At 52.9% G+C, this 27,394-nt stretch overlaps 1 protein-coding gene across 2 annotated transcripts in view; it reads left to right on the top strand.

Moving 5' to 3' along the window:
• Positions 1–27,394, top strand: part of LOC144941770 (nidogen-1-like) — a 114,695-nt gene that overhangs the window by 33,743 nt on the left and 53,558 nt on the right. For both annotated transcript variants that reach the window (XM_078868197.1, XM_078868198.1), the window contains exons 5-11: positions 1,628–2,612; positions 9,330–9,417; positions 10,531–10,686; positions 11,282–11,551; positions 11,886–12,086; positions 25,662–25,759; positions 26,384–26,525. In XM_078868197.1, the coding sequence (XP_078724323.1) occupies positions 1,628–2,612; positions 9,330–9,417; positions 10,531–10,686; positions 11,282–11,551; positions 11,886–12,086; positions 25,662–25,759; positions 26,384–26,525 (1,940 nt within the window). The remainder of the gene's footprint in view (positions 1–1,627; positions 2,613–9,329; positions 9,418–10,530; positions 10,687–11,281; positions 11,552–11,885; positions 12,087–25,661; positions 25,760–26,383; positions 26,526–27,394) is intronic.

Below are 27,394 nucleotides of genomic sequence, written 5' to 3'. Positions count from 1 at the left end.
GTTGTTTTTTTGCAGTGCGGATTTATATTTAGATGTATTATTACACTGTATAACAAAAACTAGTTTTGGTCCTGGGTAGGAAGTATAATATCCTAATTGCTTATGCCTCAAAAAGTACAGAAAATGGCTATTATTCCACAAAAACTTTGCTTTTGTGACCAGCACGGTGACATTGTGAAATGTACCTATTTTCAATGATCACAAAAGCAAAGTTTGTGGGGAATAATAGCCATTTTCTGTACTTTTGAGGCATAAGCAATGAAAACATAACATTACCCAGGGACAAAAACCGTGCTACACAGTGTTACCGTTGTCGTAGTTGTTAATTTTCTTCATTTTTTCAAATGTAGTTTTTTTATGCCCTTCATAATAGTACGCGTCAATTTATTTTTGATTGATTTTGCCGGGAGGAGGCGGGGGGGGGTAAAGTGGGGGGTCAAGAGGTTACGCCCGTGGGGGGGGGTCGCGGTGAGCACGCCGATATTGTTGGCACTGTGTGTGTACAGTAGCCTACTGTATGTAATGACTCAGCTCATAGGTCGCCTGAAATGAGGGCCTAGCGCGGTGTGTAAATATCAAAACTGGGAAGACAAAGGCGGCCGGGTGTGGTGCTGGCCACGCAAACACCCTTCGTGTGCCGTGCCGGCCTTTGTAAGTGCTCGCTAACAGCACTTGCTCCTACGTACGGTGCGAAAGAAGTTCAACATACAACAACAACCGCCATTCGCCACTAAGTGGCGGTGACATCACCACGACGCTTGTGCCAGGCCATGTGCACCTTGAGGCCACGTGAAGTGTCGAACGCCCGCTGGCAGGAGGTCACGGGGCAGACCCAGGTGCCACGGCTCGACTGACTGAGATGACTGGCTGATGCACCACCTGTGCCCCTTACTAACAGTCTACTCCGGCTATAGAAGGGTATCTTTGTGTTTGTGTGTATTGTGGTCATCGGATGACCTGGCCGAGAGCTGGGGTTGAATCACGAACCCGGGATTCGAACCCAGGTTCTGACCACCCTGGGCCACACGGCCACCTCCAATTCATGATTTATAAAATGTAAATTTTAGTCAGTGTTTGTTTTAAATGCATAAAATGCCTGTGCATCCTTACAGAATAAATGCTGCATAAGAACAGGACGACTGCTCAGGAGTTTTTGAATGTATTTACATTTTAAGGACTGTGACCAGAGAAAGAGAGATAACCTCTCTGCTGCGAAGAAGGGCCATTGCCCGAAACGTCGCCGATTATAATGGCCAACCTCTTCAGGGCCACGCAGCACTGTTGCTGATGACCGAGAGAGGGGAATGAAACGCACGCATGTTCAACTTCTTTCGCGCCGTACTTAGCTAACCGTGCTAATCGGAGGTGCGGGCGGGCGGCGGAGGACAACGAAACTTACCACGATGACGCTCAGCTGGAAAGCAGAGTGAGTTTCCAATCTCGATGGTCAAAAAAGTGCACAGCTTCCCGTGGCTTCCTCACGTCGGAAGGCGAGAGGGTCGTTTTAATCATCACCCGGTGTCTGCGCCGGGGCCGGGACGACGATGCCGTGCCCAGTGCCCGTCCCGCCGCGGCTCACGACTCTCGCTTGAACGCTTCTCCCCCCCCCCCCCCACCGCGGTCTCAGGCGCAGCAACTCGGGCCGGCGCGGCGTGTGGGCCTTCCACATCGGCAGCTCGCGCTCGGCCTTCTCCGGCGTGGAGGCGGCCGAGGTGGACGCGGAACCGCCGACCCCAGGGGCCTTCGACCTGAGCTACGACGACGACGACGACGACGTCGACGACGACGACGACGAGGAGGAGTACAACACCGAGGAGCCCGAGTACGGCGACGGGGCTGAGGAGCGGCCACGACCGCCCGGACCGGACTACGACGGGCGGCCCGGAGGCGCCGGCCACCACCGGGAGGGCGAGCCCGCACCGGATTTCGGCCACCCGCAGGAGCCGGAACCGGAGCAATTCACACCGCAGCAGCCAGAACCAGATAACTATCACCCCCATCATCCGGATTACCGGCACCCCCATCAGCCGGAACCAGAGCAATTCACACCGCAGGAGCCGGAACCAGATAACTATCACCCCCATCATCCGGATTACCGGCACCCACAACAGCCAGAACCGGAGCAATTCACACCGCAGGAGCCGCAACCGGATAACTATCACCCCCATCATCCGGATTACCGGCACCCCCATCAGCCGGAGCCAGAGCAATTCACCCCGCAGCTGCCGGAACCAGATAACTATCACCCCCATCATCCGGATTACCGGCACCCTCATCAGCCGGAACCGGAGCAATTCACACCGCAGGAGCCAGAACCAGATAACTATCACCCCCATCATCCGGATTACCGGCACCCCCATCAGCCGGAACCGGACCACGCACTCCCGCGCCAACCGGAACCTGGCCAATTCACCCCACAGCATCCGGAAGCGGACAGCTACCACCCGCGGCAACCGGATTACCAGCACCCGCATCATCCGGAACCGGCTCACCGCACCCCCCAGCCGCCGGACCAAGAGCGCTACCATTACCCGCAGCAGCCGGAACCGGATTACCGGCAGCCGCAGCCCCGGCCGGAAGAGGATCCGCACGTCCACCATCAGCGTCCGCAGGTGAGAGACGCTCTCGAGATGATGGCGCCAAGTCTGCCCCCGTCGATGTCCCACGCTTGTGGTTCCGGATGACGCAGCAGATCACAAAGGCAACAACAGGCTGTTGGGGCAAGTGCCGTTAAGCGAGTGGCGCCGATGAAGGCCGGCACGGCACGCGATGGGGGCGGCCGAGTGGCCAGCACCAAGTGCCGGTCGCTTTTTAGCTACGAATAGCTACCCGTAGAGACTCTTAGAGACCCATAGAGACACATGGAGACACATGGATATACATAGACGTCCATGGATATACACAGAGACTCATGGTGATATATGGAGACCCACGGAGATTCATAGAGACCCATGGGGATACATAGAGACACATTGATATACACAGAGACCCATTGAGATACATAGAGACCCATGGAGATACATAGAGACACATGGAGATACATAGAGACACATGGATATACATAGAGACCCACGGAGATACATAGAGACCCATGGGGATACATAGAGACACATTGATATACACAGAGACCCATTGAGATACATAGAGACACATGGATATACATAGAGACACATGGAGATACATAGAGACCCATGGAGATACATAGAGACACATGGATATACATAGAGACCCACGGAGATACATAGAGACCCATGGGGATACATAGAGACACATTGATATACACAGAGACCCATTGAGATACATAGAGACCCATGGAGATACAAAGAGACACATGGAGATACATATAGACACATGGATATACATAGAGACCCACGGAGATACATAGAGACCTATGGGGATACATAGAGACACATTGATATACACAGAGACCCATTGAGATACATAGAGACACATGGATATACATAGAGACACATGGAGATACATAGAGACCCATGGAGATACATAGAGACACATGGATATACATAGAGACCCACGGAGATACATAGAGACCCATGGGGATACATAGAGACACATTGATATACACAGAGACCCATTGAGATACATAGAGACCCATGGAGATACATAGAGACACATGGAGATACATAGAGACACATGGAGATACATAGAGACACATGGAGATACATAGAGACATCGCGGTGCCTAAATTGAGCTGTCACGGTGGTCGTCACCATGCGCGCGCGCGGCGATGCTTGCTCACTCAATCACTCACTCAATCACTCACTCACTCACTCACTCGCTCAATCACTCACTCAATCACTCACTCAATCACTCGCTCAATCACTCACTCAATCACTCACTCAATCACTCACTCGCTCAATCACTCAATCACTCACTCACTCGCTCAATCACTCAATCACTCACTCACTCGATCACTCACTCACTCACTCGCTCAATCACTCACTCAATCACTCACTCAATCACTCACTCACTCACTCGCTCAATCACTCAATCACTCACTCACTCAATCACTCACTCACTCACTCGCTCAATCACTCAATCACTCACTCACTCACTCGCTCGCTCAATCACTCAATCACTCACTCACTCAATCACTCACTCACTCACTCGCTCAATCACTCAATCACTCACTCACTCACTCGCTCGCTCAATCACTCAATCACTCACTCACTCACTCGCTCACTCACTCACTCAATCACTCACTCACTCACTCGCTCAATCACTCAATCACTCACTCACTCACTCGCTCACTCACTCGCTCGCTCGCTCACTCGCTCACTCACTCACTCAATCACTCACTCACTCGCTCAATCACTCAATCACTCACTCACTCACTCACTCGCTCAATCACTCAATCACTCACTCAATCATTCACTCAATCACTCACTCGCTCGCTCGCTCACTCGCTCACTCACTCACTCACTCAATCACTCACTCACTCACTCGCTCAATCACTCAATCACTCACTCACTCACTCGCTCGCTCAATCACTCACTCACTCACTCACTCGCTCACTCACTCACTCAATCACTCACTCACTCACTCGCTCAATCACTCAATCACTCACTCACTCAATCACTCACTCGCTCACTCACTCACTCAATCACTCAATCACTCACTCACTCGCTCACTCACTCACTCAATCACTCACTCACTCACTCGCTCAATCACTCGCTCAATCACTCGCTCGCTCGCTCACTCACTCAATCACTCACTCGCTCACTCACTACGTCTGGGCTGCGACATCCCCAGGGGGTGGGTGGGGGGAGGTTGGGGAGGTTGGGGAAGATGGGGAATTGGGGGAGGTGGGGAGGTGGTGAGGTGGGTGAGGTGGGGGAGGTGAGTGGGAGGTGGGAGTTGGGTGGGAGAGGTGGGGGATAAACGTGCAGAGGGAGGGGTGCGTGTGGCCACAAACCTGTGCGGGTCTTTTGTTTTTGGAGCCGGCGATTGAATTCGGCGCGGCACGAACCTCGCTGCGGGGACCGCCGGTCGCAGATTCGCGCAGCATCGCTGTGAGTCGAGGGCGGTGGCGATGGCAAAGGGGCAGCCCTGCAACTGCCGGCCTCACGGCGGCTGTTGGCCGAAGGTCTCGGCCCCGGCTAGAAAGATCCACACACACCACCCCGCGCCCTCCCAGTCTCGCCCACCCCGAGAGATTACTTAAATTGCTTTGCCGCTGTAAATGTCCACATGATACGCCACATTTGTTCAGCTATCGTTTGTTACCAGGTCGCTTCGGAAAAAAGAAGTTAATAGCTCAGTGGGCTTTACTTGGTAAGATAAAAAAAACATCGTTTAGTTTTATTTGTATTAATTTTTTTCAAGTGATTTGTTTATCAATTCCTAAACTATGCGCTCCTGCCGTGTTTTTTGTATTGCTCGCTGTTGTAACGTTTCGACCCCATGCCCCGACTGAACATCTGTGAAAAAGAGCTTCATAGCTCATCGGATTTCTCCAGTATGAATACATTTTTTTATAAACCTTGGTCTGATCTTGCACGCTAGACCGACAATATAGAAGATGGGGGGATGCCTGAATCTCTGTCCCTAATAAGATCACACCTTGACGCCACTGTCTCTCTGCCCGTCACCACTTTAATCTCCTGCTTCCCACCACTATCCCGCACGTTATGAATAACTATCAATTAAGAGTCTCCATCTACAAGGTGTTAAAGATACGTGGAGCTAGAGGCGCAGCCCCTGCAAGTTGCCGCATGGCCCCGACTGCAACGGGCGGCAGAAATCTCCACTGGGGGAAGCCAATCCTCAGAGGGCATTCTGGGCCTACTCTTCCACGTCGGCTCGACGTGACGGGGGAGTTGGGAGTTACCCACACTTTACCTCCAACCACCCAAGGCCGTAGCCATGGAGTCAATATTGGGGGGGACCAAATCGTCCAGGGGGTCTGGACGCCCCCCCCCCCCGCCAGAAAAAAAATCGAAATTTTAAAACTAATTTTTTGCCTAAAATATTAAAAAATTCACTAACACACAGGATGGACTTTTTTTTTTACAATAATGTCTAATAGTGTATTGTATTACATTGCTCTGTTTTTAATTTTTTTACTTTTTCTTGTTTCATTTTATGTAATGGCAAAGATTCGGGATTAAAAAATTACAACCATCACCGCAATCATTTCAACAGAATTCTATTTTCTTGGTTCTTTCGGTAAAGTCACGTAGAAGGAAAATAATAAAATAAAAATAAAACATAATAAAATAATTCTCACGACGTTTCGGCCACAACGCAAGCAGCCGTCTTCAGGTGGAAAACATGTCTGTCAAGTAGACAGACCTGTTCTCCACCTGTCTACTTGACAGCCCTGTTCTCCACCTGAAGGCGGCTGCTTGCGTTGTGGCCGGAACGTCGTGAGAATTATTTTATTATGTTTTATTTTTATTATTGTATTATTTTCCTTCTACGTGACTTTACCGAAAGAACCAAGGCGATGAATCCCTGCAGTCACGAAAGCATTAAATCCAAATTTAGAATTCTATTTTATAGGAATATATTTGGGGGGGGACATTTTGAGCTTATTTGAATATATAAATATTATAATTACGGCCTTGCCACCACCTCACGCCACACCGCTGAGCGACTCAGCTGCGGTTGGACCCATTCACACTGCGGGGTGCACGAGATACCGGTGGATGGGTTCAAGAATCCTCGCTCTCATATTCTTTGGGGTCTTTCGGTAAAGTCACGTTGATAGGTTCAAAGAAAAATAACAAAAAACGGCGACGTTTCGATCACAACACGAGCGGTCGTCATCTTATTTGAACCTATCTACGTGACTTTTACCGAAAGACCCTAAAGAATATGAATTCCTGCAGTCACGAAAGCTTTAAGTTAAGATTGAACCCTGGCTCTCATCGTTCCAACTTCCGCGCCTGGAGATTCGAATCGAACCGGGAGGCTCTCCTTCCTCAAAGGGCACTTTGGAGACGTTTGTGTTGGAAGGGTGCAGGAGTACCCACACTTTACCCCACACCACACGCGGCCTTGCCCATCGACTGACAAGCAGTGGCTGCTGGGCAGCGGCGCTGGGAAGGGATTCAGGAAAGTCGCCGATCCGTTTGAGATGGAATCGCACCAGTGACGCCTGGATCGCAAGCCCAATGCGCTCACCCATTATTCTTATTCTTACATCAACGGTGGCAGCTGCTGATGAACATTGATCTGCGAGCTCGACAGCGGTAGAGACGCGGAGGTTGCAGTGTGTGTGTATGTGTGTGTGGCCTCAAGTTGCACATGGCCTGGCACAAGCGTCGTGGTGACGTCACCGCCACTTAGTGGCGAATGGCGGTTGTTGTTGTGTGTGTGTTCGTGTGGAGAGAAGCGGTGGTGTCGCGGTTAGTGCTACGCTGCGCTACGAACCTGGCGACCCGGGTTCGAATCCCGCTCATGGTCAACACCAGTGACGATTATCTGAACCGGTCCGGGGCTTCCCCCAGGTCGACTCAGCCTCAAATGAGTACCTGGTGTGGCGTGTAAACATCGCCACTGGGGAGACAAAGGCGGTCGGGCGTGGTGCTGGCCACCGACCCCCTCGTGTACCGTTCCGGCCTTCACAGTTGTTCGCTAACAGCACTTGCCCCTACAATTTGTTAAGGCTACACGGGGGCCAGGGTCAGATTGAGGCCACGAGGTGCCCAAGGCCGATCTCGAGGAAAAAGGTTTCTATTTTTTTAATCGAAGTGATCAAACCTATTCATGTTGGTCTTTACCGTCGTAAAAAGTTTCACATCTCGTTCGACTCGAAGAGTGAATTCTTCAAATATATATCACTCACTCGACTAATAATTAAGATAGCAAATATATATTTGACGTTTTATAGGACACAGCAGAGCCAACTCAGGGCTTTGGAGGGCCGTACAGAAAATAATAATAAAAATCTATAGTGTATCTAACTTTTGATTAAAAACTTTCGTGACTGCAGGGATTCATATTCTTGGATTTTTTAGGTAAAGTTACGTAGAAGGAAAACAAGAAAATAACAACAAATTTTTTTTTTTGAATTTTCTAATTTTCTTGCTGTGGATTTCCCACCTAATGATGATTGCTTGTGTTGCAGTCAAAACGTCGTGAGAAATTTATCGTTTTATATTTGTATTATTTTATTGCTTCCCTTCTACGTAACTTTACCAAAAGAACCAAGAATATGTATCTAACTTCTCATTCCTTCCTACATTTCTTTTATTCCTCCCCGCGTTACCTGTGGCGATGTCACGAGTGATGGCACCGTAATTCAGAGGCAAAGCGAATGCATCGCCCCTGCTGCCATTGCTCAGCTGTTCAACCTCAACGTGGATTGGGGAGCCTAAAGGAGGGCCTACAACTTATATAACACGCATCGGTCATTGGCATACAGGGTACAATAATAATAATAATGAAGGATTTGTTATGGATAGGCGTCACGTATCTCCTAATCTCGTGGTAGTGCCTTACGCCAATAAGCCATTACTCCTAGCTAGCCTAGTAGCAGCAGTAGCGTTCTGACTCCGCGCCTTCGAGTTCAAGATCATTGGAATACAGGGTACAATAATAAAGGATTTGTTATGGATCGGTATGCGCGCTCGTTATGAATTGTGGTTGTTATTACTAACACGTATCATAATATCGCGGGAGATTTAAGCCCCTTCACGCTGTAGAATTCACGTGCTTGCCATGGACATTTGCGGCACAACAAACATGTACGCATATTTATTCCGCCCGAGATAAATCTCAATAAAAGTTTAAACTCGACAGCGCACTGTGGAAATAAAACTTTCTCGCTTTTTGCAAAACGTTTTTTTTTTACTTTTAATGTGTTTTTTATTTATACGATCTTTCACGTTTCACTTTCCGTCCTGGGTGAGATTTAAGAGTGCGAACTCTCTTGGCACGTGCCGTCTCTGAACACTTTTATTTCTCTTACTGTTGACTTGTATCGTACCCACGGATGCCACACGAGGGGTGAGTGGTGGCGCAGTGGTTAGCGCTCGCTGCACTCCACAACGCTATAGGTCCGGCCAGCTGGGTTCGATTCCTGGCAACTGGCCGGCTAACATCAGTGGCGAGTCACAGTCTGAACGGGTTCATCAGTTTACTGATGCTGCTGCTGATGATGATGTTGCTGATATTGCTGCTGATGATGCTGATGAAGATGTTACTGATGATGCTGCTGATGATGCTGATGAAGATGATACTGATGCTGCTGATGCCGATGATGATGTTACTGATACTGCTGCTGCTGATGATGATGCTGATGCTGCTGCTGATGATGATACTGCTGCTGCTGATGATGTTACTGATACTGCTGCTGCTTCCAGGAGGTGCCCCCTCCTCCTCCACGCCACGAGGACGCGGGCCGCGCGGTGCTGCACGTGGACGAGCCCGAGCCTGGCCTCGGCACCAACGGTCAGGCGCACCCCGCCGGACCTGCCCTCTTCACATCGCCCTCTTCACATCGCCCTCTTCACATCGCCCTCTTCACAATGCCCTCTTCACGTCGCCCTCTTCACATCGCCCTCTTCACAGTGCCCTCTTCACATCGCCCTCTTCACATCGCCCTCTTCACGTCGCCCTCTTCACATCGCCCTCTTCACATCGCCCTCTTCACATCGCCCTCTTCACAATGCCCTCTTCACGTCGCCCTCTTCACATCGCCCTCTTCACAGTGCCCTCTTCACATCGCCCTCTTCACATCGCCTTCTTCACATCGCCCTCTTCACATCGCCCTCTTCACAATGCCCTCTTCACAGTGCCCTCTTCACATCGCCCTCTTCACAATGCCCTCTTCACATCGCCCTCTTCACAGTGCCCTCTTCACATCGCCCTCTTCACATCGCCCTCTTCACAATGCCCTCTTCACGTCGCCCTCTTCACATCGCCCTCTTCACAGTGCCCTCTTCACATCGCCCTCTTCACATCGCCCTCTTCACATCGCCCTCTTCACATCGCCCTCTTCACAATGCCCTCTTCACAGTGCCCTCTTCACATCGCCCTCTTCACAATGCCCTCTTCACATCGCCCTCTTCACAGTGCCCTCTTCACATCGCCCTCTTCACATCGCCCTCTTCACATCGCCCTCTTCACAATGCCCTCTTCACATCACCCTCTTCACATCGCCCTCTTCACAATGCCCTCTTCACATCGCCCTCTTCACAATGCCCTCTTCACATCGCCCTCTTCACAGTGCCCTCTTCACATCGCCCTCTTCACATCGCCCTCTTCACATCGCCCTCTTCACAGTGCCCTCTTCACATCGCCCTCTTCACAATGCCCTCTTCACATCGCCCTCTTCACATCGCCCTCTTCACGTCGCCCTCTTCACATCGCCCTCTTCACGTCGCCCTCGTCACATCGCCCTCTTCACAATGCCCTCTTCACATCGCCCTCTTCACATCGCCCTCCTTGCAATGCCCTTCTAATACCGTTATCACAATGTCCTTCTCACAATGCCCTTCTCGCAGTGTTATGAATGCCTTGCTGCCCCCCTCGCCCTTGCCCCCCCCCCCCACACCTCCCCAGTGTTTGTGTACGGGCCGGAGCGGGGGGCTGAGCGGTGCGACGTGGGCGGTGGGCCCCGCTGCTCCCCGCACGCCACGTGCCGCGACCACGCGACGGGGCCGTGCTGCCACTGCGGCACGGGGTACTACGGGGACGGCAAGCTGTGCCTGCCCGAAGGTGGGGGTCACGCGCGCGGGGTCAGGTGGGATCACGCTTGTGGGTTCACGCGGGGTCACGCTCGTAGGTTCACGTGGGGTCACGCATGTGGGGTCATGCACGTGGGGTCACACACGTGGGGTCACGCGGAGTCATGCCGGCGGGGGTGCGGTGGGTGGGAAGGCCACACGGGGCCATGTGGTGTCATACGAGGAGCCACGGTGTCACGAAAATAAACCAAGCTGCTTTATTTCGCCAGGTAGTGCCCACTAAGCTATGAGCTCTTGTTGTAATTGTGTTTGCTGCTCAGAGACGACCTGGCCGCACGTGACGATGGCTCATCATCGCAGTGACTGATATCATCATCATCACCACATCATCATCGTGTAGGAGGGGGACAAAACCGGAGGAGGAACCGGGAGAACGATCCACGCTGGGACCATCACGGGGACAGAGAGAGAGAGAGAACACGCGGGCTCCAGGCATCGTCACCAGAGTTCGGGATCGAACCTCGCCTGTAGAGCCTTGCGTAAGTGCTCGCTAAACAGCACTCGCCCCAACAGTCCGCTAAGGCTACACTGGGGGGGGATCTTTCCGCTTTGTCGCGCGCGACCAGGCGCACCGCAGCGCGTCAACGGCAAGGTGAGCGGGCGGCTGGTGTTGGGCGACTCCTCATCATCGGCCTCCTCGTCCGAGACGGTGGAGCTGAGCGGCTCGGACCTGCACTCGTACGTGGTGGTGAACGACGGGCGAGCGTACGCCGCCGTCAGCCAAGTCCCCGTCGAGCTGGGCTGGTCCATGCTGCCGCTCTACAGCCTCGGCACGGCCGTGGGGTGGATGCTGGCCCTCGAGCAGCCGGGCTTCCAGAACGGCTTCAGCATCACAGGTGATGAGCGCGCTGGGGGTGGGGGGAAGGGGGCTAAACATAAATAAATAGTCAAATAGATAAATATAAATAAATGTTATGAATCTGTTTTTTAAATGTTGAAATATCTCGCGTGTTTTTGTGTTTTTAATTCACAATTTATTTTTATGGATAATTTTTTTTTACTTTTTCATTCTTGTTGTTGACCGGCGTGGTGAAGTACGGTCAGATACAATAATTTATTGTGATTCATCCGATGGTAAATAGCTATACGGGGAGGCTATGCGCGCGTGTGCGTGCCTGCGTCCCTACGCGTGCGCGTGCGCTGACGTGCGTATTGTGCGTGCGCGCGCAGGCGGGCGCTTCGTGCGAACCTCTGAGGTGACCTTCCTGCCGGGCCGCGAGAGAGTGGTCGTGACGCAGCGCCTCGACGGCATGGACGAGCACGGCCACCTCGTGATCGACACGCGCCTCTCGGGCAGCCTGCCCCGCCTGCCGCCCGACTCCAAGGTGTCGGTGGAGCCCTACGAGGAGCTCTACCAGTACACGCGCAACGGTACGCACGCGCACAGACAACGATCAACCCGAGTGGTCTCTGTCTCGCCTCTCTCGTCTCCTCCCATGTCCCCTCCTCTCGTCCTCCTCGTTCCCAATCCTCTCTCTCTGTCTCTGTCCCTCCTTCTACCTGTGCCCAATCTCCATTGTCGACCCTTCACTCTCCTTGCACGCCTGCACTCGAATCAACTCCACCTGGACATTGAGCAGTGCCCGTAGACTCAACACTGCCCGTAGACTCAACATTGCACCATAGACTCAGCACTGCCCATAAACTCAACACTGCACCAAAGACTCAACACTGCCCATGGACTCAACACTGTCCATAGACTCAGCACTGCACCATTGACTCAACACTGCCCATAGATTCAACACTGCCCGTAGACTCAACACTGCCCGTAGACTCAACACTGCCCGTAGACTCAACATTGCACCATAGACTCAGCACTGCCCATAAACTCAACACTGCACCAAAGACTCAACACTGCCCATGGACTCAACACTGTCCATAGACTCAACACTGCCCATGGACTCAACACTGCCCATAGATTCAACACTGCCCATAGCCTCAACACTACCCATAGACTCAACACTGCGCCATAGACTCAACACTACCCATAGACTCAACACTGCATCATAGATTCAACACTGCACCATAGACTCAACACTGCCCATAGACTCAACACTGTCATAGACTCAACACTACCCATAGATTCAACACTGCCCGTAGACTCAACACTGCACCATAGACTCAGCACTGCACCATAGACTCAACACTGCCCATAGACTCAACACTGCACCATAGACTCAACACTGCACCATAGACTCAACACTACCAATAGACTCAACACTACCCATAGACTCAACACTGCCCATAGACTCAACACTGCACCATAGACTTAACACTGCACCATAGACTCAACACTACTCATAGACTCAACACTACCCATAGACTCAACACTGCCCATAGACTCAACACTGAACCATAGACTCGACACTGCACCATAGACTCAACACTACCCATAGATACTCTTAGTTCTTTCGGTAAAGTCACGTAGGTAAATAATGAAATGAAAATAAATAAAAAATAGAACAATAAAATCACGACGTTTCGGAGGCAACACAAGTCTCCGTCATCAGGTGGGACCGTCACAGTGAGGGAGGGATTCAAGATGTAAGCTCTTAAGTACCAGTTAAGAGGGGGAGGAGAGGGGGGGAGGGGCTTATCAGAATGTGGTAGCCAATGCACATGAAGCGGCCCCCCTCCTTCACCTCCTTCCGTTCCTATCTTCAAGCCTCACCTCTTCTCCACTGCCCATTCTCATCCTCCGCTATCCGCTGGGTCCTCCACTTCCTCCCGTCCCTCCCCTATAGCCCTTCCGTGAAAGTGTCCAAGTGTCCCCCCGCTAACGCCGCTGTCGCTCGTTCCTCAATACCTTGTAAGCGCGCCCCCCCACCCACCCCCCCTCCCTTGCAAACTCCATCATTCCGTTCCGTGCCACCGATGTGTAAGCGGGTGTCAAGCGCCTTGACGTGGCTCACAATAAGCACCCCGATTCTGACGTGAATATGAATCCGATGAGATGAACAGGCCCTTCGGGGCAGGGGGCTGTTCGCGAGCACCGGTGGAGGCCGGCCCTGCGCTTGCGTGGGGTTGGCACCGGGTACTCATTTGAGGCTGAGTTGACCTAGGGGGAGGCACCCGGAATAGATCTTGTCGCGGCGTGTTTGTAGCGCGGTGCGCTCACCGCTGCGCCACCGCTCCCCACCGCTCCCCACCTTTGCTTGACATACACACAAACAACCAATTGATTCGATGATGCACAGAGCCAGTTGAGAGACTGATCCACATACAAAGACCCAGATCCCCCCCCACAGCCTTTCAGCAGATTGTTTTGCTGGGGCAAGCGTTGTCAGCGAGCACCGATTAACATTGTTACGAGACACGCGCACACGCACGCACGCACACACACCAAGGACTTAGCCCCCCCACTTCTCCTCCTCCTCACCACCTCTGTCCAATTGACCCCCCCCCCCGACCCCCCACTTCCCCCTTTATTCATTCGTAACCCAGCGCCTGATGTAAGCTCCCGGTGCAGTCACACCGCCTGCGCACTCGCCGCTAAAGAGCCGCGGAGCCTGGAAGTGTAACCCGGGGGGGGGGGGTGGGGGGGATAGGGTGGGGGTGATGGATGGGGTGGGGTGGGGGTGATGGAGGGGGTGTGGGTGAGGGGGGCCTAGGGGGTGGGGGACTGGTGGGGGGGGGGATGGGGGGGTCTGGGAGGGTGGGGGGATGGGGAGGTGGGGGGGGGGGTGGAGGGGATGGGGTGGGGGGGATGGGTTGGGGTCGGGGTTATGGGGGGGCGGGGTGGGCTAGGGCATTGGGGGGCGAGAGGGATGGGATGGGGTAGGGGGATGGGGGGTGGGGGTAGGGGGATGGGGGGTGGGGGGTGTGGGGGCTAGGGGGTGGGGGGGGCATTTGCGTGCTGTGTCTGGACCGGGTTGGGGCTTCTTCAATCTCCCGGTTAAATGAAACGGAACGGCAAAGACGACAGAATTACGGACGGAGAGAAGAATATTGTTTTTTATCTTCACATCGCTCTCTCTCTCTCTCTCCCTGTCTCGTCCTCTATGTGTGTGTCTCTCTCCGTCTCTCACTCTCTCCCAGTGTATCTCCTTCTGTGTGTCCCTCTCTCTCTCTGTTGCTCTCGCTTTCTCTCTGTTGTTCTGTCTTTCTCCCACTCTGTCTCGTTCTGTGTGTGTCTCTCTCCATCTGTCTCTCTCCATCTGTCTCTCTCTGTGTGGCTCTCTCCCGCACGCGTGTCCATTGTCGGACAGTCGCCTCTCATCTTGCGCGACCGTGGCCGTAACAATTATCGACGGGACTGGTTGACTGAGCGATTGATTAATAATTCTCGAGACCCCCGGGTCATTTTGATGATGAATTAAAATGGCTTGATAGATATTTTTTTTTAATTGTGCCTCAATTCATTTGCACGACTCCACCTTGAAACCCCCGTGCCCGGAGAAAATGCCGACCCTAATGGTTTCTTATCTTCTCCCACCCCATCCGAGACGCGCGATCCATCCACAGCGCGTCCGCGTCTCGCGCCACGTTGAGTGGTGGTGGTGGTGGCTGCGGTTTTTCTCCGGCTTACTCCGCCGCAGTCTCCGTCTCGCAGTTGCGTATCGACGCAGCGTGGCGTTTAGTGGCAAACATCGCCAAGGCGGGGAGCCCTCCTGAGGAGGGGCCTTGAGACTCACCGACGGGGATTTTGTTGGGTAAACGAGAGAGTGATTCGGGGGTTATTCTTGTAATGGACGGATGTTGACGTACGCACGCATGCAGGGCACACACGCATACAAATAGAGACACATACAGAACACATAATAAAGACAACGACCCCCCCCCCCCCGTATAGCCTTAACAGACTATAGGGGCAAGTGCTGTTAGCGAGCACCTATGAAGGCCGGCACGGCACACGAGGGGGTGGGTGGCCAACACCACGCCCGGCCACCTTTGTCTTCCCAGTGGCGATGTTTACAAACCGCAACAAGTGCTCATTCGAGGCTGAGTCGACCTAGGGGAGGCCCATGACCGGTTCAGTTAATCGTCACCGGTGTTGGCCGTGAGCGGAAATTGAACTCGGGTCGTCGGGTTCGTAGCGCTGACCGCTACACCACCGCTACCGGGGACACAGGCACACAAACGTACACACACACGCACACACACACTCATGCACACACACACTCACGCACACACACACACTCATGCACACACACACGCACACACACACACACTCATGCACACACACACACTCACGCACACACACACGTACACACACACACACTCATGCACACACACACTCACGCACACACACACACTCATGCACACACACACGCACACACACACACACACACTCATGCACACACACACACTCACGCACACACACACGCACACACACACATTAATGCACACACACGCACACACGCACACACACACACGCACACACACACTCACGCACAGGGTTAGGCATGCAAGGACACACACAAACACGCGAGCACGTCGGCACGCACACACAGACGCGCGCACGTAATGAACATTCAACCTTAACCACATCACAATGATAACCGGCGCTTTGAGGATGTGAGCGCTTTGATTAACGATCTCTGCAAGCAGTTACTTTCGCCTGCACCTCGTCCCCCCCACCGGCTCGCTCGCCCGCTCACTCACCCACAACCACGGGCAATCGTGGGGGGGGGGGGCAGTTATGCTTGTGTGTGTGCACGTCTGTGTGTGCGTGTACGTGTGTGCGCGTGTGTACGTGTGTGTGTGTGTGTCTGTGTGTGAGAGCGGTGCTGTAGCGGTTAGCGCGCTGCGCTACGAACCTGGCGACCCGACCGAGTTCGATTCCCGCTCACGGCCAACACCCAGTGACGATTATCTGAACCGGTCCTGGGCCTCCCCTAGATCGACTCAGCTTGAAATGAGTACCTGGTGCGGTGTGAAAACATCGCTTCTGGGGAGACAAAGGCGGCCTGGCGTGGTGCTGGCTACCAGAGGTGGGACAAAGTCATTGTTATGCAAGTCCAAGTCGAGTCGCAAGTCATCAAATTCATGACTCGAGTCTGACTCGAGTCCAAGTCACATGACTCGAGTCCACATCTCATAGGTGGGACAAAGTCATTGTTATGCAAGTCCAAGTCGAATCGCAAGTCATCAAATTCATGACTCGAGTCTGACTCGAGTCCAAGTCACATGACTCGAGTCCACACCTCTGCTGGCTACCCACCCCCACGTGTGCCGTTCTGGCCTTAATAGGTGCTCGCTAACAGCACTTGCCCCAACAGTCTGTTAAGGCTATATGGGGGGTTCTTTGTCTTAGTGTCCGCGTGTGTGTCTGCGTGTGTGTCTGCGTGTGTCTGCGTGTGTGTCTGCGTGTGTGTCTGCGTGTGTATGCGTGTGTGTCTGCGTGTGTGTCTGATGCTTGAGCGGTGGCGCAGTGGTTAGCGCGCTGCGCCACAAACCCGGCGACCCGAGTTCGATTCACACTCTCGGCCAACATCTTTGACAAATACCTGAACCAGTCCTGGGAATCCGCGAGGTCGACTCAACCTAACAATTCACTGAGTACCCGGTGCAGTGCGTATACTAAACATCGCCACTGGGGAGACAAAGGCGGCCTCGTGTGCCGTGCATGCCTTCAGAGGTGCTCGCCAACAGCACTTGTCCCCACAGTATGTTAAGGCTATACGGGGGATCTTCGTCTTTGGGGAATGTGCGTGTGCACTTTCCAGTTGCTGCATTTAAGCCGAAACATCTGGGACCGTTACCTCCTCCTGCCTGAGAACATTCGCCAGCTGCCTTCAAGATGCACCTAGCCTGGCACAAGCGCCGTGGTTATTGTTGGATGTGCAATATATGCTTTGCATGTGTTATGGGGAGCGGTGGTGTAGCGGTTAGCGCGCTACGCTGCGCTACGAACCCCGGCGACCTGAGGTCGTTGACCTCTCAACACCGGTGACGATTATATCTGAACCGGGCCTGGGCCTCCCCTAGGTCGACTCAGCCTCAAATGATCGCCTGGTGCAGTGTCTAAATATCGCCACTCGCGAGACAAAGGCGGCGGGGCGTGGCGCTGGTCACACCCCCCCCCCTCCTCGTGCACCGTTCCAACCTTCATCAGGTGCTGCTCGCGAACAGCACTTGCCCCAACAGTCTGCCAAGGCTATACTGGGATTTCGGGTCTTTGTCTTTGGGGGGTGGGTGGGTGGGTGGGGGGCAGGGCGGTGGAATGTCCCGAGGATTGTAACCGTGGATGGCGCCGGGCGGATGAGAGAACAATAAACATACTTCCCCGCAAAGTGTCAGGGGGTTTGGGGGTCATGGGCGTCGCACGCGCACGCTCGCTTCGCTCCCGCACTCTCGTTCCAGAGGTTCCCTCGCGGTGGCGATCCGACGGGGCGCCCTGGTTATCGCCGCCGCTGTGAGCGAACGTGGAAAACAACAAAATAGACATATCTATCTATATAGAAAAACAATGCTCGCGTCAATAGATCCCGTGACGCCCTTCGAAGAAGGTTATTGGAGGTCCGGGGGAAGGGCAACAAACTATGGGTCTCTCTGCGAGTCAATGTGTCTCTGCGTGAGTCTATGGGTCGCTGTGTGAGTCTATGGGTATCTGTGAGAATCTATGGGTATATTTCGATTTAAAGCTTTCGTGACTGCAGGGATCCATCTTCTTGGTTCTTTCGGTAAAGTCACGTAGAAGGGAAGTAATAAAATAATAAAAATAAAACATAATAAAACAATTCTCACGACGTTTCGGCCACAACGCAAGCAGCCGTCCTCAGGCGAAGAATGAAACACCACCAAGTTTGGAGCGTATATTTAAGCTGGGTTAGAGGGGGGGAGGTGGGAAGAAGAGCGCCAAAACAAAGTAATTTGCATATCAAGAGGAATTCAGCATATGGAAAATGCGTAGGAGGTGGGCGGGGGGGGTTCCAAATCAATACTATGCCCGTGCATTATGCAGGATTAGCAGCATCAAAGGGGGGGGGAGGGGGGTAGCATTAACAAAGGAAAGGAATGTTAATAGTATGTAGCTGCAGTTACTAAACAACACGTAAAAAACTAAAGTCTAAACTGCATAACAAACTAAAGTATAAACTACACAGCATCATCAGTATACTTACTAAACTCTACAATAAGCTGAGTTACTAACAGCAAGTAATACACTACAATTCTACGTCGTAAAAATTATATAATATGCTTCCATCTAAACTTTATTCTCTTACATAACACGAGCATTTACCGTACTATATACTGCCATAGATAAACCCAACATTAAATTATATACTATATTGCTATAAACCACCCTATACCTTATACATTTTAATATAACACTATGTATTATTCTACCCACCCTAATGTGTATCGAAATGGTTTATTACGTCCTTCCAGTGATTGCTAAGCCAGAATCCATCTTCTCGGTTAAAATTGTCTCTGTGTTTGTATATGTGGATCGCCTCATGAACGAATCTCTCATGATAGCCAGATGGCTTGCAGAGAACCTCTGTCTTGGAGAAGTCAATGTCATGTGAGCCCACTGAGTTGTAACAGTGATCTGCCACGGCTAAGGTGTTTGTCCTACCGTGTTTCAGGTCAGCTTTATGTTCACGGATGCGGTCTGAGACATGTCGTTTGGTTTCCCCAATGTAACTGCTACCACAGAGGCAACTTAGTTTGTAGACACCAGGGTACTGTATGTCTGGAACCACATCTTTTACAGACGGGACCAGATCGCGGATTTTATGTACTGTGTTGAATCGGACCTGGATCTTGTGTTTAATCAGGATTTTGGAGATCTTTTTTGTGACCCCAGCAATGTAGGGTAAGGTGATGGTCTTGAAAGGCTCCTCAACAGGATCCTTCTTGATGCTTATCTAAAACCGGATTCCCACCACCATCCATCCCAGAAGAATTCCCTCATCAAGACTCTATATCATAGAGCCCAATGCATCTCCGACCATGAACACATTTCCAGTGAACTCAAACACGTACGCCAAGCTCTTAAGGCTAATGGTTACTCCGACTACACAATCCGCAAAGCCATCACTCCAACCATCAAGAAGGATCCTGTTGAGGAGCCTTTCAAGACCATCACCTTACCCTACATTGCTGGGGTCACAAAAAAGATCTCCAAAATCCTGATTAAACACAAGATCCAGGTCCGATTCAACACAGTATATAAAATCCGTGATCTGGTCCCGTCTGTAAAAGATGTGGTTCCAGACATACAGTACCCTGGTGTCTACAAACTAAGTTGCCTCTGTGGTAGCAGTTACATTGGGGAAACCAAACGACATGTCTCAGACCGCATCCGTGAACATAAAGCTGACCTGAAACACGGTAGGACAAACACCCTCAGCCGTGGCAGATCACTGTTACAACTCAGTGGGCTCACATGACATTGACTTCTCCAAGACAGAGGTTCTCTGCAAGCCATCTGGCTATCATGAGAGATTCGTTCATGAGGCGATCCACATATACAAACACAGAGACAATTTTAACCGAGAAGATGGATTCTGGCTTAGCAATCACTGGAAGGACGTAATAAACCATTTCGATACACATTAGGGTGGGTAGAATAATACATAGTGTTATATTAAAATGTATAAGGTATAGGGGTGGTTTATAGCAATATAGTATATAATTTAATGTTGGGTTTATCTATGGCAGTATATAGTACGGTAAATGCTCGTGTTATGTAAGAGAATAAAGTTTAGATGGAAGCATATTATATAATTTTTACGACGTAGAATTGTAATGTATTACTTGCTGTTAGTAACTCAGCTTATTGTAGAGTTTAGTAAGTATACTGATGATGCTGTGTAGTTTATACTTTAGTTTGTTATGCAGTTTAGACTTTAGTTTTTTACGTGTTGTTTAGTAACTGCAGCTACATACTATTAACATTCCTTTCCTTTGTTAATGCTACCCCCCTCCCCCCCCCCTTTGATGCTGCTAATCCTGCATAATGCACGGGCATAGTATTGATTTGGAACCCCCCCCCGCCCACCTCCTACGCATTTTCCATATGCTGAATTCCTCTTGATATGCAAATTACTTTGTTTTGGCGCTCTTCTTCCCACCTCCCCCCCTCTAACCCAGCTTAAATATACGCTCCAAACTTGGTGGTGTTTCATTCTTCGCCTGAGGACGGCTGCTTGCGTTGTGGCCGAAACGTCGTGAGAATTGTTTTATTATGTTTTATTTTTATTATTTTATTACTTCCCTTCTACGTGACTTTACCGAAAGAACCAAGAAGAAAAAAAATCTATGGGTATCTGTGTGAATCTATCGGTCTCTGTGTGAGTCTATGGGTCTCTGTGTGAATCTATGGGTATCTGTGTGAATCTATCGGTCTCTGTGTGAGTCTATGGGTATCTGTGTGAATCTATGGGTATCTTTGTGAATCTATCGGTCTCTGTGTGAGTCTATGGGTCTCTGTGTGAATCTATGGGTATCTGTGTGAATCTATCTGGTCTCTGTGTGAGTCTATGGGTATCTGTGTGAATCTATGGGTATCTGTGTGAATCTATCGGTCTCTGTGTGAGTCTATGGGTCTCTGTGTGAATCTATGGGTCTCTGTGTGAGTCTATGGGTCTTTGTGTGAGTCTATGGGTCTCTGTGTGAATTTATGGGTATCTGTGTGAATTTATGGGTATCTGTGTGAGTCTATGGGTCTCTGTGTGAATTTATGGGTATCTATGTGAGTCTATGGGTCTCTGTGTGAATCTATGGGTCTCTGTGTGAATCTATGGGTCTCTGTGTGAATTTATGGGTATCTGTGTGAGTCTATGGGTCTTTGTGTGAGTCTGTGGGTCTCGGTGTGAATCTATGGGTCTCTGTGTGAATTTATGGGTATCTGTGTGAGTCTATGGGTCTCTGTGTGAGTCTATGGGTCTCTGTGTGAATCTATGGGGTCTCTGTGTGAGTCTATGGGTCTTTGTGTGAGTCTGTGGGTCTCTGTATGCATCTATGGGTCTCTGTGTGAGTCTATGGGTCTCTGTGTGAGTCTATGGGTCTCTGTGTGAGTCTATGTATTTTGAACTTCTTTCGCACCATACGTAGCCCAACCGTGCTAATCGGAGGTGCAGGGGAAGGACAACAATCTAAAGACAAAAATCAGTTCAGAGAAATGAGTTTACAATGTAGATTGGTTGCTGACCGCTTGACGTTGTGGGGCCTGTGGGCTTACTGCGCTGTGCAAACCGTGTAGCACAACAACAACAACGAAAAACGGGTAAAGCTACAGAGACATACTTCCCCGCGCTGGTCAGCGACGATCCGTCAAGAGCGGAGGGGGCCAATAGAGAAAGTGGTGGCGTTTGGTCAAACCCCGACGCTGTACCGTACTATGCTCCCCGCGTTGACGGACACACGGGCAAGTAAGAGAGATGTAAAAATTCACTCTGCAAAATAAAATAAAATTCACACCAACCATCCCGGCCGGGGTCTAAGCAATTTGAACTCTGGGCCCAGTGACATTTGAAATCGGAAACTCGAAGCGCTTGGAGGTTGACGCAACTCGGCTCTCCGAGGAGCCCGTCCGCTGACCCCAATCAATCCCAGCCAGCGAGCGCGCAGGCGGTGAAACTGCGTCCACCAGGGGCAGGAGTGGCCCAGGCGCCCGGACGAAGAGAGCGGGGGGGGGGTAGTGGTGGTGGGGGGGTAATTGGACAGTTGAGGCTGCTGATGAAAAGCAGATGCGGGGTCTGCAAGTGTCGTGGAAAGAGCAGCCCCGGCCCCTCCACCTCCACCCACCCATTTGTACCCTCCCTCGTTCACCCCTCCCTCATCCACCCTCCCGCTCCACCCTTTCGCCTCCACCCTCCCGCCTCCACCCTCCCTCATCCACCCTCCCACATCCACCCTCCCTCATCCACCCTCCCGCCTCCACCCTCCCGCCTCCACCCTCCCGCCTCCACCCTCCCTCATCCACCCTCCCTCATCCACCCTCCCTCATCCACCCTCCCTCGTCCACCCTCCCTCATCCACCCTCCCTCATCCACCCCTCCCTCATCCACCCTCCCTCGTCCACCCTCCCTCATCCACCCTCCCTCATCCACCCTCCCTCATCCACCCTCCCGCCTCCACCCTCCCGCCTCCACCCTCCCTCATCCACCCTCCCTCATCCACCCTCCCTCATCCACCCTCCCTCGTCCACCCTCCCTCATCCACCCTCCCTCATCCACCCTCCATCATCCACCTTCCCACCTCCACCCTCCCTCATACCACCCTCCCATCGTCCACCCTCCCATCATCCCACCCTCCATCATCCACCCTCCCACCTCCACCCTCCCACCTCCACCCCTCCCTCGTTCACCCTCCCACCTCCACCCTCCCTCATCCACCCTTCTCGTCCACCTTCCCACCTCCACCCTCCCTCGTCCACCCTCCCCTCGTCCACCCTCCCTCGTCCACGCTCCACGAGCCACAGCAGCAATGGCAGAAGCGGCCCCACCCCCCGCCCCCCCCCGCCCCCCACCCCCGCCCCCCCCGCCCCGCCCACCCACCGCCCCCCCCGACCCCCCCGCCCCCCCACCCCCGACCCCCCCGCCCTGGGTTTATTTTCTTTCCCGCCGGGTTTATTTTTTCGCGGGCTGCGTCGGTCGCTCACTCAGCCTGACAAGTTGCAGGGGGAGCACGGGGGGGGGGGCGCGGGGAGGGGGGAGCAAGGTGGGGGCTGGGGGGTGGGGTGGGGGGGTAGAGGGGGAGGGGCAGTAAACAAGTAAATAAATCGCCGGCTACAAACCGCGCCGGGCTGCTGTGTACAAAGACAAAGATGGCCCGTGTAGCCTGCAGCAGGACTGTCGGCGCAAGGGCTGCGAGCGAGAGGCGCCGATGACAGACGGCCGTCACTGTGGCACGCGAAGGGGTTGGGAGGCCAGCAATACGCCCCGGCCGCCTTTGTCTCCCCGGTGGCGGTGTCTTATTTTTTTTTACACACACCGCACCGGGGTACTCATTTAAGGCTGAGTCGACCTACGTGGGCTGGTGCGCGCTCACACGCGTGTGGACACGTGCTTTGCCAGTGCGGAATAGACGTCTCGGCTTCTAAAATGATCGCTTACAGTGCCCCTATTAATTTGGTGCCACGTAATTTTTCGTCTTCGCCATTCATGGGCAGAGCAGCCGCTGCTGCCGCTGCCGCCGCTGCAGTGAAGAAGGTGAACGCGCCAGACGTTGCGACCTCACGGTTTGATTCGATCTCCCGGGTGACAAAAATATAAAAAAAAAAATAATCCGACATCACCCCCACCAACTCCCCACTCCTCGTCACCCAGACCTCAGTCCACCCAGCAAGTCAGTCAGTCGATCGATCGGCAGGCAGGCAGGCAAGGCAGCTCGATCGGCCAACACCAGTGACGGATTATCGCAACCGGGTCCCGGGCCTCCCCTAGGTCGACTCGGCCTCAAATGAGCACCTGGTGCCACGTGTTTTTTTTTCATCGGGAGACAAAGGCGGCCGAGCTTGATGCTGTCCGCCCACCGCCTTGTGTGCCACAGTGCTGCTCGCTCACAGCCCTTGCCTCGGCGGTCTCTGCGAAGGCCACGAGCGATCGTGTAGCGTTTAAAAACATCGCCACTGGGGAGACAAAGACGGGCGGGCGAGCGGGCGTGCTGCTGGCCACCCACCCACCTGCTCCCGTGTGCCGTGCCGGCCTTCGCAGATGCTACTCGCTAACAGCACTTGTCCCAACAGCCTGTTATAGGGAGATCTTTTGTCTTTGTGGTGAGTATGGAAGAGTAGGCCAAACAACCCTCGTGCCGTAGGCGGAGGCTGCTCCTTCCCCCCCCGCCCCATCTTCACCTCCAGCACTTATCTCACCATGTACGGAGTCGAGCGAGTGAGTCTTGTTTATCCGTTCCGTATTTGCAGTTTTCGTTTCGGTGGGGGCCAGGGTGGTTAAGGGGGGGGTGGCGATGCTGGCTGTGCTGGCTGAGTGTTGTTGCTCACGCCAGGCACTTCATCATCATCAGGCTGGGCGTGATGGATGTGCTATTGGTGTGGGGGCTTCACCGCCTCTCCCTCTTTCTTTCTCTCTCTGCGTGTGAATTCCGCCGACCTGGCCCAGCCTGGACGCCCGTTCGAGTGGGGCGATTGGTGTGTTGAATTTGAAATCGACATCTTAATTAACTCCCGCATTCTCAGACGAACGGAGGGGGCTCCCCCCCCCCCCCAGCTTCAGGAATTATAATAAAACAGTGTGCCTCCTGAAAAAGCTTCCCGGCAACGTGGAGCGGAACGTCGGATGTGGTGCCGCCCTGAGCAGTGGCAACAGCTTCATGGCTCGTCCGATTCCTCCGGTGTCAACATGAATATTCTTATTGTGAAGTGACGTCATGCGGGTTTGGGCGTTATCCACGGCCAATGCCCGTTCACTTGGGAAGCGACATCGTCTGGGTTCGTGCGGTACCCCATAAGGGGCCGTTCATAAATGACGTCACGCGATTTTTTACGATTTTTTACCCCCCCCCCCCCCTTCGTCACACGGCGTCACAAAAAGTCAGACCCCACCCTCAAATATGACATCACAAAGCTCTGCCCCCCAACCCCCCCAAAATAAAACATGCTTCAAATCGCTCATTTATGGACGGCCCCTAATCCTGACTCCTGTTTGGTATTTTCGTATCGAGGCTTTCGTTTCTGTACGAGTCACCGGCAGCGGCTTGGTGCACGTTCAATCGGCTTGAGCGGCGTCTTCCACGCGAGGCGAATTACTGGGTTCGCTGCTGCTGATGATGATGATGCTGTTGATGATGATGAGTATTGCGCGCGTGCGCGTATATATAGTTCGTTTTGGTTGTTTCCGCCCCCCCCCCCCCCCCAACGTGCTACGGACGTCGCGAAACGAAACGAAGAATCCATTTAGAAACCCCCGTGCGTCCGAGAAGGGCCGCGCGAGAGACGACGTTGTTGACGACGTCACGACGACGTTGCCACAACGTTGCCACGACGTTGCCACGACCTTGTGACGAGGTGCGCATCTCACGTTGCCGTTGCAGTGGTGACGTCCACGTCGTTGCGGGAGTACGTCGTGGACTACGGCGGTGGCCGCACCGAGACCTTCAGGCAGATGTGGAAGCAGAACATCACTTACCAGGTGCTGCTCTCTCTTCTCCATCTCCTCTACATCATTATCGTCATCATCGTCGTCGTTGTGATCGTCATCATTGGCATTGTCCTCAGGGGCGTCGTCGTCATCATCGTCATTCAAATCATCATTGTGGTCATCGTCATCGCGAACATCATCCTCGTCAGCGTCATCAACATTGCCGTCTTGGTCGTTATCGTCATCGTAATCGTCATAGGTCATCATCCTCATCATTAACATCATCATTGCCATCATCCTCATCATTACCATCATCATCCTCATCATCATCGCGGTCTTTTCCTTCATGATGGCTGTGCCTTCGTGGTTGATATCACCATTGTCATCGTAATCATCATTATGGTCATCCTTATCACCGTAATTATCACCGTCATCCTCGGCAGCGTCATCATCATTGCCATCTTCGTCATCACCACCGTCGTCATGGCGATAGCAGCCTTCGTATCGGTGCCCTCCGCGTTGAGCCTCACCACGCCAACCTCCCCACCACTCCCAGTTCCCCCGTAACCCCCCCCACACCCCCGTGCCACCCCCCCCCCCCCTGGGTATCCACACAACCAGTCGCTTCTTCGCTACACCCCACCAACTCCCCCCCCCCCCTCCCCCCCCCAACAGAGTTGCCCCCACGATGGCGGGGAGGGCGGCGTCCAGGTGCCACACACGCAGAGGCTGAGCGTCGGGCGAATCTTCACTCTGTACGACGCCAGCGGCCTCATCCTGCGCTACGCCACCACCAACAAGATCGGCTCCATCACCGGTGAGAGGGAGAGCGAGCGGGCGAGCGAGGACAGAGAGAGACTTTTTGACTTTTAAACAACTTTTATTGCCGCCAGCAGCAAAAGCACTGGAGGCGATTTCGATGTGAAATACACAAAGTCACCAGCAAACAAATGAAAATAAACGCTACAAATCCACGCGCTGTGGCGCTAAAAGCACCGCGCACAACGCGAAAGAAAAGTTACGTGGTGGTGGTGGTGGTCATCGCGCACGCCACGGTGACGAGCGAGCGCTTCAGAAGGTGAACACCACGAGGGTGCCGTCCACGCTGGTGCAGAGAGGGGCTTTTCCGGCTCTCCAGCGTTCGAAGAAGACGTGCACATCACCGACATTTGTGTGGTATGAGAGAGAGAGAGAGAAGAGAGAAAGGAGGAGAGGAGAGAGATGACACACAAACAGGCAACTCCGTTACGTGAACGCAGGGGCCCCTATCTCACTTTGAAGTTCGAGCGGAAGTCAAAGCTTTTTTGCGAGCGGCCGGCCAGTTTGAGATCGGACGGTGGGTTTGCTTTGCTTGTTCGTTCGTTTGAGGTATTGCGACGGGCAAGTGAATTCATTGGGCTTGTTTACATCAAGGTGGGGTGAGGGACGGGGTGGGGTTGTCGCTCCACCATACTTCACCACGCTGGTTCAGTGTGAGTTGGCGAAGGAGGGGGGCGAGCTCAGGGAGGGCCAGGGATTGGTTCAGATATTGCTCATAGCTGACGAAGGCCCTGGTCAACGATAGATGGCAAGGCGTACAGTGCGCAAACACAATTCGTCTTCATCATCATCATAATCATCAGCTGCCATGGTCTGTCCGCCGCTGGACGGAGGCCTCCTCCCACAAGCCATCGCCACCATCTGACG

The sequence above is a fragment of the Lampetra fluviatilis genome, chromosome 25, assembly GCF_964198595.1.
Source record: "Lampetra fluviatilis chromosome 25, kcLamFluv1.1, whole genome shotgun sequence".
Lineage (NCBI taxonomy): Eukaryota > Metazoa > Chordata > Hyperoartia > Petromyzontiformes > Petromyzontidae > Lampetra > Lampetra fluviatilis.
This window is presented reverse-complemented; position numbering and strand designations above follow the sequence as displayed.